The 16,349-nt window shown below is 48.7% G+C and overlaps 4 protein-coding genes across 4 annotated transcripts, besides 3 other annotated features; 2 read left to right on the top strand and 2 right to left on the bottom strand.

Moving 5' to 3' along the window:
• The first annotated feature begins 238 nt into the window (after positions 1-238).
• Positions 239-258: a microsatellite.
• A 6-nt stretch (positions 259-264) lies between these two features.
• Positions 265-319: a microsatellite.
• Positions 265-323: a microsatellite.
• A 4,723-nt stretch (positions 324-5,046) lies between these two features.
• Positions 5,047-6,202, top strand: NFIA_013480 (chitin synthase export chaperone; the record flags this gene model as incomplete). Its single annotated transcript, XM_001264555.1, has 3 exons — positions 5,047-5,284; positions 5,393-5,964; positions 6,017-6,202. The coding sequence occupies 3 exons, from the start codon at positions 5,047-5,049 to the stop codon at positions 6,200-6,202; spliced, it is 996 nt and encodes a 331-aa protein (XP_001264556.1).
• Positions 6,203-7,480: 1,278 nt separating this feature from the next.
• Positions 7,481-9,042, bottom strand: NFIA_013490 (uncharacterized protein; the record flags this gene model as incomplete). The annotated part of the gene is made up of 3 exons (XM_001264556.1): positions 7,481-8,675; positions 8,755-8,903; positions 9,001-9,042. 3 exons carry the CDS (start codon positions 9,040-9,042, stop codon positions 7,481-7,483), a joined length of 1,386 nt encoding a protein of 461 aa, XP_001264557.1.
• A 743-nt stretch (positions 9,043-9,785) lies between these two features.
• Positions 9,786-10,232, top strand: NFIA_013500 (putative quinol monooxygenase; the record flags this gene model as incomplete). Its single annotated transcript, XM_001264557.1, has 3 exons — positions 9,786-9,848; positions 9,907-10,019; positions 10,085-10,232. The coding sequence occupies 3 exons, from the start codon at positions 9,786-9,788 to the stop codon at positions 10,230-10,232; spliced, it is 324 nt and encodes a 107-aa protein (XP_001264558.1).
• Positions 10,233-11,152: 920 nt separating this feature from the next.
• NFIA_013510 (arrestin family protein) lies at positions 11,153-13,283 on the bottom strand (the record flags this gene model as incomplete). Its single annotated transcript, XM_001264558.1, has 3 exons — positions 11,153-11,803; positions 11,860-12,926; positions 12,995-13,283. 3 exons carry the CDS (start codon positions 13,281-13,283, stop codon positions 11,153-11,155), a joined length of 2,007 nt encoding a protein of 668 aa, XP_001264559.1.
• Between the last annotated feature and the right edge of the window lie 3,066 nt (positions 13,284-16,349).

A 16,349-nucleotide genomic window follows, 5' to 3' on the forward strand; every position in this document is an offset into this window, starting at 1 on the left:
ATTCCTAGAGAACTGCATGTCGCGTACAGCCAGCATGTGACTCTGACTGTGGTCTGTGTTGTATAACAGGAAAGCCCCGGAGCAGCGAGTGCAGACGGTCAGCAAAGTACGGTGGTATCTAGTTGCGATATGGCAGTAATCGAGACATTCGCTTCGATGGGTGTCGCACCAACTCAAGGGAACCAGCGAGGAGGAGTAAGTTGAGGTGGAGGGGGGAAAAGAAACTTGACAGAATCAGAATAATAATAATAATAATAAAGACAGAAAAAGAAAAAAAAAAAAAGAAAAAAAAAAAAAGAAAAAAAAAAAAAGAAAAAAAAGAACGGCCAGACGGGGAGATTCATGCAAGAAAATCCATTCGCGGTAGGTATACATGACAAGAACGCCAACACCCACCAATTCCTCCCCGTGTACAGTTAGTTCTCCGAGCGCCTTTCCATGCCAAAAAACCAATTCCGATTATACACGCATATCTGCCATTTGCTTCGCAAACAAGAAGATTTTATATCAAGGGGGAAAGACATCCGAGAATTGACGTGATCCCTAATCCGTAGGAAGTATATCGCACAGTGAATTCGTAGTCATTATTGTGACTCTGCGAGTCACAGTTGAGATATTCAGAAGATGAAATACCCCGCGTTGATAATTGTTCCATCTCGCAAGGCTCTTTTCCTTAGAAGACCTTGTCAACAGAGGGTCGGCAACTCCAGACAGAGCATAGAAGCGGTGCGCCGTTTCAGGACGACCATCTAACAGTCTCTGGTCGTAGCTGCCGAAGGTTGGATGCATGGAACATGCAAATGATAGGAGCTCAACGAGGAGGACAGAGGCGGCATTTCCCCACGACTACAATGAATCTGTCATGAGGGCTGTCCGGACACTTGCTCTCCTTAGCTCCGTCGACCGATGTGCGGATGAAATGTTGTGATGGTTCGCGGCAAGAGCTGTAGATATAGTAGTTCTTGAAATAATTGCACATTGTGGCCGCATGCAACAAGAAGCGAATCCAACGAATTTGAAAGGATTGGAGATCCCTGTTGAATTGCAGAAGGTGCAGAGTCCAAATTATGCAGCAGATACACAGCGGGATAGGTAGTACTGAAAGACCCCAAAGTGGATTGAGGATTGATTCCCCAATTGTGGTATAATGTCTGAAGAGGAATGCGAAGAAGCAACCGGTAGCCCTGCCGGACGATGTGAGGAAACTATGAAGATATATGTCGCCTTTCGTGGTGGGCTGTTGCAAGGTGAGGATTGCCGTGTCTTGCTACAGGTGCATCTGTTGACTGGGGCCCCCATCACAAGCCAGATGCACCAGGGTTAGGCAAGAAAATTCATATCGAATAATTTAGATGAAAGTCGATAATAATGCTCTTGCTAATACCAGACACTACTAGGACTAAAGGAATGGTAAATGAAAGTTAGAAAACATGAAAAATAAAATAGACTAATAGTGCAAATTGTAAAATAATAACAGAAGCAGATATAGACGCCGAACGGTTGAGAGAAATTCAAGCTCAGAGGGTATTAACAAAACAGGCAAAAGCTCCAGGAACCACTCGGGCTCCTTCTTTTTAGCTGCCGATTATGGGTTCTCCCTGAAAGTTATTCCAGGCTACTAAGTCTACCGTCCTCTTACCAGCCTACCTGGATCTAGCATATACACGCAATGCAATCTCATTGCGTAGCATCGTGAATGGGGCTGTTTGAAAAGTCTCCTCCCATGTCGCAGAATGCGGCCCCGGCCTGTTGTCAGCTTAATCGGAGCGGTACAAGGCCTCACAGGAGCGACGACAGGAATCGGGTGGAGGCTCATAAACTCTGTTCCCCAATCACTTTTAAGGGAGTAGTGTTGGGAATAGCCTCACCATGACACCCGAGTTTCATGAGTGACTGCTTCGTCGTTAACGGCTTTAATGGGAGATCGACACGGTCCCTCGCAGCCGTTGATGCTTTACCCGCACGTGGCGCTAGCTAGGATCTTCCATGCATACGCAATTACGATGTCATAGAGATCAGGATAATGCCAGGCTGGCATGAAAGAGCAAGATTCGTTGGATTAGGCAGTAGGGCCGGAGTATGTTAGCTGATGAGTCGTCCATCATTGCCGGGCCCCGACACGGGATTTCCCACGCATACCAAGCAGAGGAGAGTTAAATCTCGAACAGTGACAGGCTAGCCGCCTTGCAGGCTGTTTCGTGTTGACAACAACTGGCGCGGAGATATTACGCTTGGTTATCACCTGGCCTCTGATCCACGAGAGAAAAATGGACCCCCTCTGGTCAATTAGGGCGATCAAATATCGATGTGGAACTGTGGGTAATGCACTCCGAAAATACCGATTACCGGATGTTACTGTTGTTTTAGCACATTTTAGCGAGCAAGCCATCGTGCATCATGGTGGGCAGATGGGCGAAAGTCAAAATTGATACGGAGTCGAAGCCCCATCTCAGCCATTATCGCGGCGCAAAAATCCGGTCTGAGACACTTGGTTTTGCCCTGCAAGTGTGGCATATGTGCTCTGTATGCATGTGTCAATTAATGAGGATCAATTATGAGCGCTGAAAGGCTTCTCCTCTTCGAAGTTCGAAGGGCGAGCATTTTAGCGGACGTCATTTCCACCTTCCCAGGATGTATGCCTAGATCGCGCATCACTATCGTGTGATTGGCTCTAGGAACAATTCATTCGAGGAGATAACCAATGGGTTGAGTCATAATTCTATTAATATAGGAAAGAAATGAGCATATGAAGGACCCTTGGAGCTCGTTCTGGAACCTGCGAAGCCTAACAGAAATACTAAAATGCAGTCAAATAGACTTGGGCAGTTCGCTCCGCCCCAAGGAAGAGACAAATGTCTCTTTTTTGGGTCCGAGTCTTACCTTTGTGCATGACGAAGGTTCGAAGCCGCAATAATTAAGGCCTAGTCTAGGTCCTATCCCCTTTCCCGTTCTGTCGTATCCGGGCAAGGTGTCCCATATTTCCACAGCCACAGTAAAAGTTTGAAGATTACCTGCTTCCCCCTGGTCAAGAGAATGTGATTGAGCAAGCCACGAAGGCTTGCTAGAATGCCGTTGGCCTCCCGATCGTGCCAAGGCTTGAGCTGCTGGCAGCCTGAGAGACCAGGGGCAGGGGGATTTTCACCCCGCCAAGGAAACTTTGATGCTAGAAATAATCATGTTATTTTCATCGGAAATTATGACGGTAATGATGATAATGAGACAAAGGTCTCTATTCTCCAGGAACTTTTTAGAAGTTGTACCTATTATTGCATTGTGCAGGATGCACACGACGAACCCACGCGATGGTGAGACATGGTGTACATTGGTGTTAGACTTAACTGCACTGGCGTCTTGCGGAAAAGTTGAGGACTCCACTCTCCACGCCTGAGATGGGGTGTCGTCACCACTTTTCGCCCAGAATTGCCTGACGCTCAGTCTGGATATCGGATGATTGAAGAGCGGATAATTCATCCCGTTTTTCACATGCAAAAGTGAAGCCGAAAGCTTGTCAATATCACAGATCGATCGATGTTTTCTCTTAATGATCCAAGACTAGTCGACAGGTTTCAGCGTGTATGGTGCCATGCCATTTTTACCTAACGAAATAAGGATCTGACTTGAAGCCTTCTGCCTAGCAGGTAAGATTATGAACAAGGGTTCAAGATGGTCCGTGGCATTATGAACCGCGGTCGGTCTACCCTTGCAGGAAGAGGGAAAAATAACAAGGATCCTAGTAATTCTTCCACCGGGATCGTAAGTACCTCTTCATACCCTGGTGTGATTGAGCTGCTGTCCAAGGCAACTCTTTAAGGGTCAAATCGATGTACTTTCTGCGAGTCATCATGAATCCAGAATTCCAGATGGCTTGCTCCCAGCCTCACATTGGGGTGGGGGGATCCGGTTTTCGGACATCGTCCAAAGTTCAAACTTCGAAGTTCAAGAGTTCCTGAACTTCTTCGTCCCTACAGGTGGAGCCCGAGGGAACATTCTTCTCAAGCTTTTAGTGCAATTCGCTGAGACTCTAGCTGTATGACCATGGCGGACTCACGATTTGGAGGAACTGACTGGTTCATCGTACCGAGAGACTCTATAATACACAAATACTTCCCGGGATCAAGATTCAATGTCCTCCAAATACTAATGGAAACGGGAACACCAGTGAGATGACCTATGAAGCCTGGTCCCTGGGCTAGTCAAACTCCAACACCTGCGATTTTGTGAGGCGGGCAACAATTTGTTCTGGGCGTTTCAGTCCACCATTACTCCGTACAGAAGGTGGTGATACACGAGAAGATGGATCAAGACGTCTAACTCGAATTTTCGACTTCGTAATCTGTGCAGCCTCAATCATTATTGAAGCGTCCACCTACCGTGTGCAGGTTTCAGAGGGGTGAGTGAGGCTTACCATGGTAACATTATTATTATGACGGTTATGCAGCTTCCTCTGGTAGGTGATAATCGGGATGGGTCTTGGCTGGACTGCTGCTGTCAGTCCTGGGCGCTTGTTGGAGTCTCGAAGAGATCTGTATACACCGGGGCGCTAGCTATAAAAGGCTAGCTTGTCTTAAGCTCACGTTAGAAATAAAGCTAACCACTTCTGGCACACGACAGGTCGACAGCAACCTGGAGATACACTATTCTCAAAATAGAAACGATAACAGCCCATTCCCGATCTGGCCTTAGCGGACCCCGTGATAATCGCGGCTCTGGACACAGAAAGTCAGAAACAGAAAGAAATCCCCTCATCCCACTGTCGCGGGTCTGGTTGTCGCCCGACTACGACTCGAGGAAGAGTCATCATACCGTTCTGACTTTTGCCAACTCCTGATGATCCGGACTGGAGCTCGCGCTCGTTTGTTGGACGCTTGAAATCGCCTTGAGGCTGCAAAAAGAAGGGGGTTTGGACGCCAGCATTTCCCAGGTCCGCCCAGCCATCGCTGTGGAGACAATCTTTGAACGGCGCTCCTTTCGGTATCAACACACCGTCGAAAGAGTCGCCAGACTTTCGTTTTTCTTCAATTTTTAGGTTCTAATCATCTCATCGAAATGGGATTCGGGCAATTCGACTCGGTATGCCAAAAGGCAGCGCTCCCCCTTTGCTCGTTGGTGGGCCCTTCATCCTCGATATCAGGATCCACTGGCATCATTCCGAACTGTTATGCGCGGAATATCGAGTTGGCAAACACCATTATCTTTGAAGGCGCTGCGTCCTTCGTGCATATCGTTGCTCTAGCAATGACGGTCATCATGATTCTGCATGTCAGGTCCAAATTCACCGCAGTTGGTGAGTCCTAAACCTGGACCCCTTCCTCCGATCGCGTGTCAAGTTCCTGCTTGAAACTGCATGTTTTACCGATGTTTCAAATGGCACGCTAACTCTGTGAACTATCAGGCCGTAAAGAGATCATTACATTCTTCTACATCTACATGGCTCTGACTATCTGCTCATTGGTCATTGATGCCGGTGTGGTTCCCCCTCGAAGTGGTCCTTTCCCCTACTTTGTGGCCGTGCAGAACGGCCTATCCTCTGCATTATGCACCTGTCTGCTCATCAATGGATTCGTTGGTTTCCAACTCTACGAAGATGGCACTTTTCTGTCAGTCTGGCTCATACGACTGACGTCCGCGGCTATGTTTGTCGTCTCATTTCTGATCTCGCTGTTGACTTTCAAATCCTGGGGCGGCATGAGCCCCACGAACACCATCGCTCTGTTTGTGGTGCTATACATCCTCAATGCGATCAGCCTCGCGATCTATCTCGTTATGCAACTCCTCTTGGTAATGAATACCCTCGAAGACCGCTGGCCGCTGGGGCACATCGCTTTTGGGGTTATTGTCTTCATCTGCGGACAGGTGCTTTTGTATGGATTCAGCGATACAATCTGTGACAACGTACAGCACTATCTTGATGGTCTCTTCTTCGCTACGTTCTGTAACTTGCTCGCCGTCATGATGGTCTACAAGGTAAGTTTCTTTCTTCCTTTTCCACTTCGAGCAATGTTGACCGGTCTTGTAGTTCTGGGATTACATCACAAAAGAAGACCTCGAGTTCTCGGTGGGCATTAAACCTAATACCTGGGAAGTCAAAGAACTTCTTCCGGAGGAGGACCGTCGAACGACCGTCTATCAAGACTCTCACTCGGAGTATGCCGGGAGCATGTATCATCACCGTGCTTCCACTTATGGCGGTCACAATTATTGACCTGGTTCTTAATCGTCTTTTTTGTTATACTAATCACATCTTGGGCATTTTGGTTTCTCTTCTGAGTCTCATATTTTGATCAGCCGGGTTTCATGCGTCCAAGACTCACCGGTGGATATTACATGCATCAGCCATCACATTAAGCACTACATTTGTGGACATTATGTTTTATCATATCCATACTCCATATGTCAGCGGTATTCGTCCAGACTTGCAGGGATGTTTTACTTTTAGCGCTGCGCTGTATTTTTCGGGGAGGGGAAAGCATGAGAACCTTGTTGTCCTCTTTTAATCTAATGAACCTGCACCGATCCTTTATCATTTACCAAAGTTACAGAAATACCCTGATGTATGCTGCATCCAGTCCATGGTATTCTATGCTGGCTTCCTGATTATCCAATCCTGCTATTGAATGAACAGCGTTCTTTGCTCTATTAGGTCATTTAATCGATACTAATTAGAGCGTCCATTTGAACTTGGTCATTTCAACTGACACGCGCCACCATTCTAGTGGAAAGCTAACTCTGCAACTGCCACGGCAGATAAATCCTTCGTTGAAAGCATACGGAGCACACTCGGACGGTTGCTAAACAGTGTCATTTCTATTGGAGTACTGCAGGGCGGATAGACGGAAAATGTCTCCGGCTAGGAAGAATAGGGCAGGTCCAAAAGTATGCAGTTACACTCATCGTCACATTTTCTCAACGGAGCGTAGCTCAAATCTGACCGCGTGAATCCAAAGGCCCCGAAACATGATCCTAGCTCGCTGTCATTTTGTCCATGCAGGGATCAGAAGCCGCTTCCAGCGGGAACGGCAAATAAAATATTGGCTTGATCCATTTCTAAGTCAATTGGTATCCCCTAGGCTGCAGTCGCATGCACCAGCTGCAGCAGACTTAACGCTTGGTGGAGGAGAATGGCTGCTCATTGCCTGTTGATCGTACGAATTGCCGTGTTCCGGATGCTCACCAAACTTTCCTCGGTGGCAACATGATGAGGAGACCCTACGTCTCTAAGCCGGGTACAACACGACCGGTCATTTCTAAGCAGGCCTCGGCGTGCAATGTGGACGGTGATTCCAGACACATCAATGTAACCTCGGGCTTTCGGAGGCTGCGGGAGACGAACAGAATGTCCAATAATCGAGTGCAGTTCATCGGCAAGGCAGGACATGAGGTCCAATGCGCTCAAGTGTTGGCAAGTCATCAGACGAAAAATGAACAGAATTTTTTATTTTTTTTTTCAGGCTTGGACAGAATAAAGTTTCTTCCACAACTCTCAATCCACAACCACGACGTCGTCAGCGTCCATAAATTCACTCTCAGTATTCGGTGGAGTATTACTCTTGCCAGCCTGTGGCGGTGTATCATCAACTTCCTCGATGGGTGCTGTGGCAGTGGAGTACCAACCCTTATCAATCGATTCCACCACGGATCTGCATGCATCGGCGACAAGCTCTAAATATGCCGGATTCTGGTTTGGCAAAAACATGCTGATATGGGCACTCACTTCGTCCGCTGCCCTATCATTGATCGCCCTGACCCACGAAAATCCCGATTCCGGAAATCCCGGTGTGCCTTGGCCCGTTTCAACCTCAGCCGGCAGGGTGCAGAATGTGCGGTGCTTTGAGCGTAGGATCCGTTGACTGAACGAAGTCTTGCCTTGATTTGTACTACTCTCGACCAACGATGGGGCGCCTTTACCCAAGCACGTATAGAAATTCGTGCAACGTATCCCTCGTTCGTTGTACACTGTGGACAGGAGTGCGAGACGCTGTCGCAATTCCGAGGGGCGCGCTAAGCACCCAACAAAGATAAGATGCGAAGAAACCCAGTCCCAACCCTCCGTCAGTCGTTGTCGTTGTGTGTACATTGCGGCGGCGCCACCTGCAGCCACAGCACCTGCAGCCCCTGCAAACATAGCATACCGACCCCAGCGCTGCCAGGATGGCGTGGCAGCAGCATCAGTAGCCGAGGCAGGAGTACCGGCAGGTGTCGAAGGTAGAAGCCTGGGCTGTGTTTGCTGTGTGGCGTTTGAGCCTTCCCTTGAAGCGTTATTGGCTCCTCCGAAACCGAACAAGCCCGCTACTTCCGATAATGCGTTATATGCAGTGGTGACATTCTTATAGTGTCCTTCGGCACCATAGGAAACAACGCCCGGAGCAATTCCCAGAAACGGTGTATCGAATGCAAGCACGCCCTGAATATGAGGAAACATGAATGTGCCCGGTTCTACGAGTCGTGGACTTGCGGCAGTCTTCGAGTTTGCTTCGCAGCCAACTGAAGCATGGCTTGAAGATACATCTGAGTAGGCGTCTGCAGGAATGGGCTGTTCTGATGCGAGCAACAATAGCGTCTCGGCTGCGACAATGCCACCCATAGAATGACCAGCTAGGAAAACGTGGACAGAAGGGTCAACGGTCGGCGATGTGGTACGATTGGCTACTTCCAAGTCAATAACTCTGTCCTGGAGCCTAGGCAAGGAGAGAGGTATCAGCGAGATTGCAAATAAAGTATGAGTAGTCCAAGCCCGTGGTCTCGACATAGACATACCATTCCCGAAATCTTCCCACACATTCCTTCAGACCACCACGAGTCTCATATTTGGGATATACCACGGTAGCGACCTTGACTGCGGGAAGTGCACGAGCAACTACAGCACGTAGACGATCTGGAAAATCGGCGAAGGTGTTGTCATCGCCCTTTATAAGAAACAGATGTTCAGTATGAGCCCTGATCGAGTTTCCCAACCTTTGATAACACGGAGGAACAACAGGAACATTAGAGAAGCGAACGGACCTTGAACCCATGAATGAAAACTAGCAGCAGTGTCTTCCTCATAATAGGACGTTGCTTTGATGAAGACGATACATCTTCGCTCATGTTCGAGTGCAAAGTAGATACTTTGAATGGTAAGAGCCACCTTCCTCTGGACCACAATCGGTCCTGAGATTGGAAGTCTCGATATCGCGTTACGTCATTGGTGCCGATACCATCACGTGTCAGATCTGCAATGCAGCCAATGATCGTGAATCACCATGGTAATATAGGTGTCGATTACTTTGTTCAATTGCAGAAGCATCGTCCTCTACCTACTCGACTTCAATTGATATGCTGAGCAAGGGACACCTCTCCTCTCCATGACATTGCACTCAGAGAATTGTCCTCCCAAATAACCTCTAAAGAACAGTAAACCACATGAGAAAATCAGGGAGATGATTATGATGACCGAATAATATACACAAGGCACCTACAAATCTCGGAGAGAGGGCTGATTATGTGATCATCCATCATTTGATTGCTTCTTCAGCAAACAATCGATGGTCTATGACATCCTCGGCTCATCTACTCATCTCAATCTTTCAGGCCCAGACCGGGCCGAGGCCGACTCGGCGATTGGCCAATGCATACCTGGGGTGGACCATAAGCATCCATACGGTCATACCTCCAGAGATCCCAATAGTTCTCCAAAGTCTCAAAGCTCACATTGACGAGCAACTATATATATAACGAAACCAACATTCACCTCGCTCCACGACAGCCTGTAGTCAAGGGTACACCAGAGCGAAACCACGGAGCCGAAGATGTCCTCAGACGCGATCTACAACATCGTGAAGCTGGTCCCCAAACCAGGGAAGTACGACGAGGTATGGCCCTTACTCCTCACCAAGCGCGACCGGCTTCTAACCTCGGGCTTGAAATCAGGTCGTAGAAGCATTCGGCGCCCTCGCGAAGCATATCAAGGCGCACGAACACAAGACTCAAATCTACTTCGCTATTAGACCCGAAGGGACTGATGAGCTGCTCATCGTGGAGAAGTGAGTCTCGTCGCATTCACGAACGATTCGGTCTGAGAATCAGGGGAAGACTGACTTTGAGCAAGATACACCGATGCAGCAAACCTGAAGGAGCATGCGTCGACACAGGAATTCAAGAACTTTTCGCGTCGGCTTGCGCCTTGCCTGGCGCAGCCGCCTGAGATGAAGAGGTCGAAATTCCTTACGGGGTTTGATGGTCGCTCGAAGATCTAGGCCGTCTGTTCATAACGACAAGACTGCTGCTACTGTATAGACTAGTTTATGTATGTCTGAACGAGGGCTTTCGATGTCAGAGGCGGACTATGTGCTTGTGCAGACAGTGAGCGCTATTCGGTTGGCATATTGAACACCTGCGGACTAGCCAATTGAATTTGTACCCCAACAAGCAATGGCCGGTAGGCTGCGAGTACCAGCGGTCAATAAGGAATAGTGGTGATGAGAAACATAGACTCCTGCAACATGCGCCATCTCATCGGGTTTACTATCGTGCATGAAGGCATGAACTGTCCATAATACTGCCGGAAGAAGCGCTCCAGACAGCGAACTCAATCGTCGAATTCTCGCTGAGGCTGAGCCATAGAGCTCTCCGACCGCCTGTGACTAAAACCTTGCTCTTTCGTAGACAAGACTGAGTCTGCGTCGGGCTCACTTTCGGCTATTGGCTTGTGCAGTCATTGTGACAGCTTCCGTATGTACAGAATGCCGGTCGCAGGGCATAAGAGCCACTGTGAACACTATCTACAGCAAATCAAACTAGTCACCCCTGAGGTCATAACACCATCAATGAAACAAAGAGAAGGTCGGCACAATGCACTATATTCCTGATGCTTATATGATATGTGTAGTAACCGAGTTTGCTGGAGATGATGTTGACACCGCCGAGGTTAAATCAAAGCGCCTAATGCCTTCCAATGCAGCCTGTTTACGCCTTGGCCAAGAGTGACCGGTGAGTGAGAAATATTGAATCGGTATGAAGCCACCATAAACAAACGCAACCTATTGAAACCCAAACTCCCGCCATTTAGATCCGACTCCAAACGCTTTCCCGCTTGGTTCCATCACGAGTAAGTCACACGATAAAAATTCATGACGTCGTAAATCCTGTCCACTCATTCAAATCTCGATCTCGTATGCTATTGGACAGCGGGTTCTCCAAGTCGTACCCATTCTCGAGGAACATCCATGCTGCGGTTCACGCGGCCTCCTGGAGTGAGGGGTACGTCGACACGGCCACGGCCACGTTCATCTCCGTCACCTTCCTCGTAGAATGATAATCGCGAGAAATAGTCCTGCAGGACAGCCTCTCTGTCATTGTCGCCCACGATTGTGTTGTACTCTGGGGGTGGGGTTATTAGTGGCGGTGGAGGTGGAACGTCTTCAAACGCAGGCGGAGCGAAGGATGGCGCCCGAAGAAGGTGCATAGGACGGGGAAAACGCTCATTTGCTTCATGCGCGAGATGGGCTTGCGGCGGACGAGCCAAGCCCCCAGATCCGTTGGTGAAGCTGCGAGATACAGTGCCGCCATTCGGTGCATCTTCCCGATCAGACACTAGTAGTTGGCTGCTCGAGCTGTTCCTGTTGACCCTTGCCGCTCCAGGACAGCCGCATTCGTACTCTTGCGTAGGCAGACCCGGATCGGAGCTTGGAGTGGTGTAGGCAGGGAGATAGATGTTGGCTTGCGTGGCCTTGCAGGAGAGGATGTGGAAGGGAGAATCAATGGAGATTTCGAAGTGCCTACGCTTATTTGGGTCGCGCTCATCAAGTCTGGAGAGACGCAGCACAATCTAGATATCAAGCCAGTCAGCAACAACTAGGAAATGTTAAACGTAGGCTATCTTACCTTGATCCAGTGGTTGATTTGAATATTCTCGTACGTCGTGTCAAAATGCAATCGTTGCGATTCATCCCGATTCTTCATTTCGTGGCAGCTAGGAAGTTGAACGTTGAACTCCATTTCGGTCGGGCCGACGCCTGAATCATTTGCCAGATTTCCTAGTAAATTCGTCCGGTTACGATCCACTATCTCCTCGCCTCTCGCAGCGGCCGCACGATGATCCCAATCAATGCCGCCACCTGCAGTGACACGCATCGAGCTGCCAGGGTAGGTGCTCACACTGGCGGAATCCGCTCGTTTCTCAAAAAGTAACACCTTCTTTGGTGGCTGCAGCCGGTGCACACTCTTGTCCGCCGTCCAATGTTGAATGTTTTCTGTCACGTAAACCTTGATCCGGTGACACTCAACCTTGGCTAAGGGGGTCAATTTGAAGGCGATAGGCACCTGAGAGCCTAGCGGAAAAGACTTCCCTGATATGACAATATCGTAGTGCAGTTGATCCTCCCAGTTCCGAGAAATCGCAATGGGCTCAACCTGCTCCAACGATCCCTCGGCCGGGGTACGAATCACGGGCACTTCCAAGGTGCCCATTAGATTAGGCCGGAATGCGCCTGAACGTTCAACAATGGCTTCTAAATCGTATCTGACAAAGCCTAAATCGGTCTTGATCGTCTCTGGAAGAGAGCCATCGATGGGAAATTCAAAGTTATACAGGTAGTCACCAACTGGGAACATCCTGTAGTTGCGCTGGTGATGCGACTGATTGCTAGACGGCATTTCGTTCTTTCCAAAGCTGCGCGAGTATGCGTGATTGGCTTGTAAGGAGAGGCGCTTGAGCTCTTTCGCGGTCGACTGGTTGAGGGACGGGGACGATCCACTCTTGGAGAAGAGTTCCCGGGTAGTCGTTGTCGAACCATCTTTGCCTGTCCCCGAGGTCACCGGTTTAGCGTGCTGATAGAAATGTGCTCCGTAATCGTTCTGCATGAGGGCAGTATCCCCGTGGTTAAAGTACATCACTCCATGAGTGACCAGGTCTTTCTTGTCATGGAAATGGATCTTCTTCGGCGGAATTCCTAGGAAAGAGTTTTAGGGTCAGCAGGGCTCTTTTCTAACAGTATACAAACTTACGAGGAAAACATACCGTCAGGCCAGTCAGTCTGGGCGTGACCACGGAAGCATATCGAGATCTTTTTAACCTTGACGCTCTTGGTGATTTTCAAGTGCAGCTGCCCGCGCAGTATGGCGGATTTCTTAGTACTCGGGTCATTCTGATCATAACCTTGAAGAAACAAGACGGGCTCTGTTAGGGCAATCCCAACAGCGATACCGCTCCCCGTTGCGACAATCTTCTCATGGCGGAGAGGAGGGAATGACGCCGTTGCATCCGACGCTGATGGGATATCTTGCCCCGATGCCGGACCTAAACTCATAGACACCGTAGAGGAAGAATCGGATCGCATTCTCCTCACCGCTGCAGCAGAAACTAACATTTGCGCGTCATGAGGAGAAATTATAATCTCGGACACAGGACGTGGTCGCATCGTCCGAGACATCAGGTGGGTAGCGGTAGCGGAAGTAGTGTTGGTAAGTGGCGGCGATGATGAGCAGTTACTGGGCGGCGCGCCCAAGCGGAGGAAGCGCTTTGCGTTCTCCCGTGGCCCCGCCAGCCTTCTTAGTATAGAACTGCGACGATTTGGGCTTTGTTTAGGAAATTGCTCGACCGCCAGGTCAGTGTTGACTGTAGTTGAAGTAATGGAACGACGTCTCTCTGATCTGGAAGTGAACAGACCAGAGAGTGACTGGAAAATCTCAGGGTTTCCCGACCTAGACAGGTCCTGTTGTAGGGGAGAGAGGTGAGTAGCTGTCATGTTGAAGAATACCGAGGCAAGTGCATAATGGACTAGACGGATGAAATCGGCACTGAAATGATCTTATACAGTAGCCAGGAGATTGTGGATAGGAAACAGAGACAAATATAGAAAATAGGCTGAGGGTAAAAAGAAAAAAAAGTGAAAGTGAAGCGAGTGACAGAGTGTTAGAGAAAGAGCAACAAACTTACCCCGTGTTCTGCAGCTCCCAAGTAATATTAAGGATGATCTCTTCCTCTTTTTCTTTTTTTTTTCCCCTTTGGGTCTATTATTTTATTTTGGAGAACAAAACAATAATGTATGGCTGTGCTTTTGTTTCTTACGTGCAAGCCCACCGCATTGAGTCGTGCGACTATTTTCCTTTCTATTTCCCTCGTTTCTTTTTCCCTTTGGCGCCTCTAGACTTTTGGGACTTTTGCTGCTTTGGCTGATGATCGACCACGCAAGGAGCCACACTTGATTTTTGGCCCGAAACGGAAACGAGGCGTTCCCCCAGAATCGGTGGACTGAACTCCAGTTTGGAGTCGAAAAGAGTCTGTGATAGTACTCCCAAGCCTAGTCAGTCGACTCTCCAGCGTCTCGGTTATTCTGTGGTTATGTCGGCTTGGAGTGAGGGGAAATGCACAGCCTGGTGATCACGATCACCACAGACCACTAACGCGATTGCAGGCCAGAAGGGCCGATGATGCGGGGATCGGTGAAAAGAGAGGAAGTTCGCTGTCTAGGGTCGACAGACAACACCGAAAGGAAGAGCGACAGGGTATGCTATGGTAGGTACAAGGCAATCTCCAGCGAAACAGAGTTGCAGGATGGCAAATTCCCAAGAACCTAAACAGAAGAGGTGACGGAATAGACACGATGGCAGTGAGGCGGTGCGAAACAGTTTATTTGTTCGTTCCTTGGGTGATAGATGAAGTCTTGGTATTATTGTCATCAGACCAGTCGAACCTCCTAATAGTTTGGCAGTTTCTGTCGGGCCCAGAAGATAGACCCTCATGTTATATTAGGTATCGAATCTATGGTAGAGACATAACTCTACGATGACGCGGAATACCACCGAGCCACCACTCTAGGTCGCTGGATATGGATCCGGCGAGCCGGCAGACTGGCAGCTGGCATAGGTACACGCACGATCCACGAAAAAGAGTTCGGATCATACACAGAATGAAAGTCCAATCACCAAGCGTCCCCCGATCTGTAGCCTAAATTCCATCGGATTTCATTTGCGCGGGTTTCGGGGCAGGTTCCTAGCTACTCATATCTCAAGTGTCCAGTGCTTCGCAGGTAGATTTCCTGCTTGTGTCATGTAGATCATGCGCAAAGAGCTACATGATCATGATGCATTTTTTTCAGTAAGCCATCTTTTTCCATGTGATACCCCTCAGTGTTCACAACTTCAAGGTGATGCTAAGACTTTGATGCTGCTAAAACCCCGGCGCTAGTTTGCCCTGGCTTAGAAGGATGACGTCGTCGAGATGATGTCCATATTTCGGGTATTCCGGCATTAAGAGGACAAATTCCATATTTCTTGCCTCTTTTCTCTCTGAATTCTTTTGTTCCTTAGTTGTTTCTCCTCATAACTCTGCAGCTTATCAGCGAGGACAAATCAAGATATATCAGTATCTCATCATTGATCTAAATGCGTGGGCTCGAAACACCAAATGAATCTTACCTGTCGATCTCTGCCAGTATGATGGGATCAAATCAATCAGTGATATCATTATTATTCTGTACCTGTGGCACGCCACACATGAACAATTTAACTCTTCTATACCCCATACTTGGGTGTTCTTGCACCACTACTCAGATGTTTAGTGTATTAATATGAGTAATGGATCCTTCAAGAATCAACGATAAAGAGCACAGCCGAACTCGAGTAGTCATCTTTGGGGGATGACTCTATCTAGTTGAATATCCACTTTACCAATTACAACCGGGTCCTAGCAGAGGCTTCGCACAAATCCCTAGATTCGTGCCTGATAAGCCGAACCGAAGAACCTGATACCTCCGAGGCACAGTAAAGAAAAGTCTAGTATGAGGATCGCCGGCAACCGCGGCCGGTGGGGATCCTGACGCCGATGATGACCTCATCATTTGATCTTTTGCAGATTCGTCCGGACAAGAGTGGGAATAAACTCCGCTAATCAAAAAAGGGCGATTGGAGGATTCCAGCGGAGCTGTTGGTCTGGTAACTCTTTGGATCTTGGCCTTCAAGTGCAAATCTCTATACTTCTAATATCATCACTAGAGGCCGACCTCCCCACATCACGCTCATTTCTTCAGATGAGGTGGGACTTGTCTAGCCCGTAGTCTGTAGTCTGTCCGACACTATTTTAGCAGTATCAGGTACAGGGTCATGAAACGAGCCCTCCCTGCCTGAAATAGAAGCTCGAGTCCCAAATGCCAAGAGTCTACCGCCTCGCCAGGTACGAGATAGGGCTGATGATATCAACCTAGGCTGCTTGTAGTTCGCTAACGAAACGAGCGGATCATACGTCATTGTTATGGTTATTTATCATGCTAGTTAGTCTATCCGTATTTGCAACAGAATGTCGGCGGAGTGTGGAGTGCGGAATGCGGAATGTTTGTCTGCTACACAGTTCCCCTTGCATGGATCCTCGTTGGCAT

The sequence above is a fragment of the Aspergillus fischeri genome, genomic scaffold (genome assembly GCF_000149645.3).
Source record: "Aspergillus fischeri NRRL 181 1099437636249 genomic scaffold, whole genome shotgun sequence".
Taxonomy (NCBI): Eukaryota; Fungi; Ascomycota; class Eurotiomycetes; order Eurotiales; family Aspergillaceae; genus Aspergillus; species Aspergillus fischeri.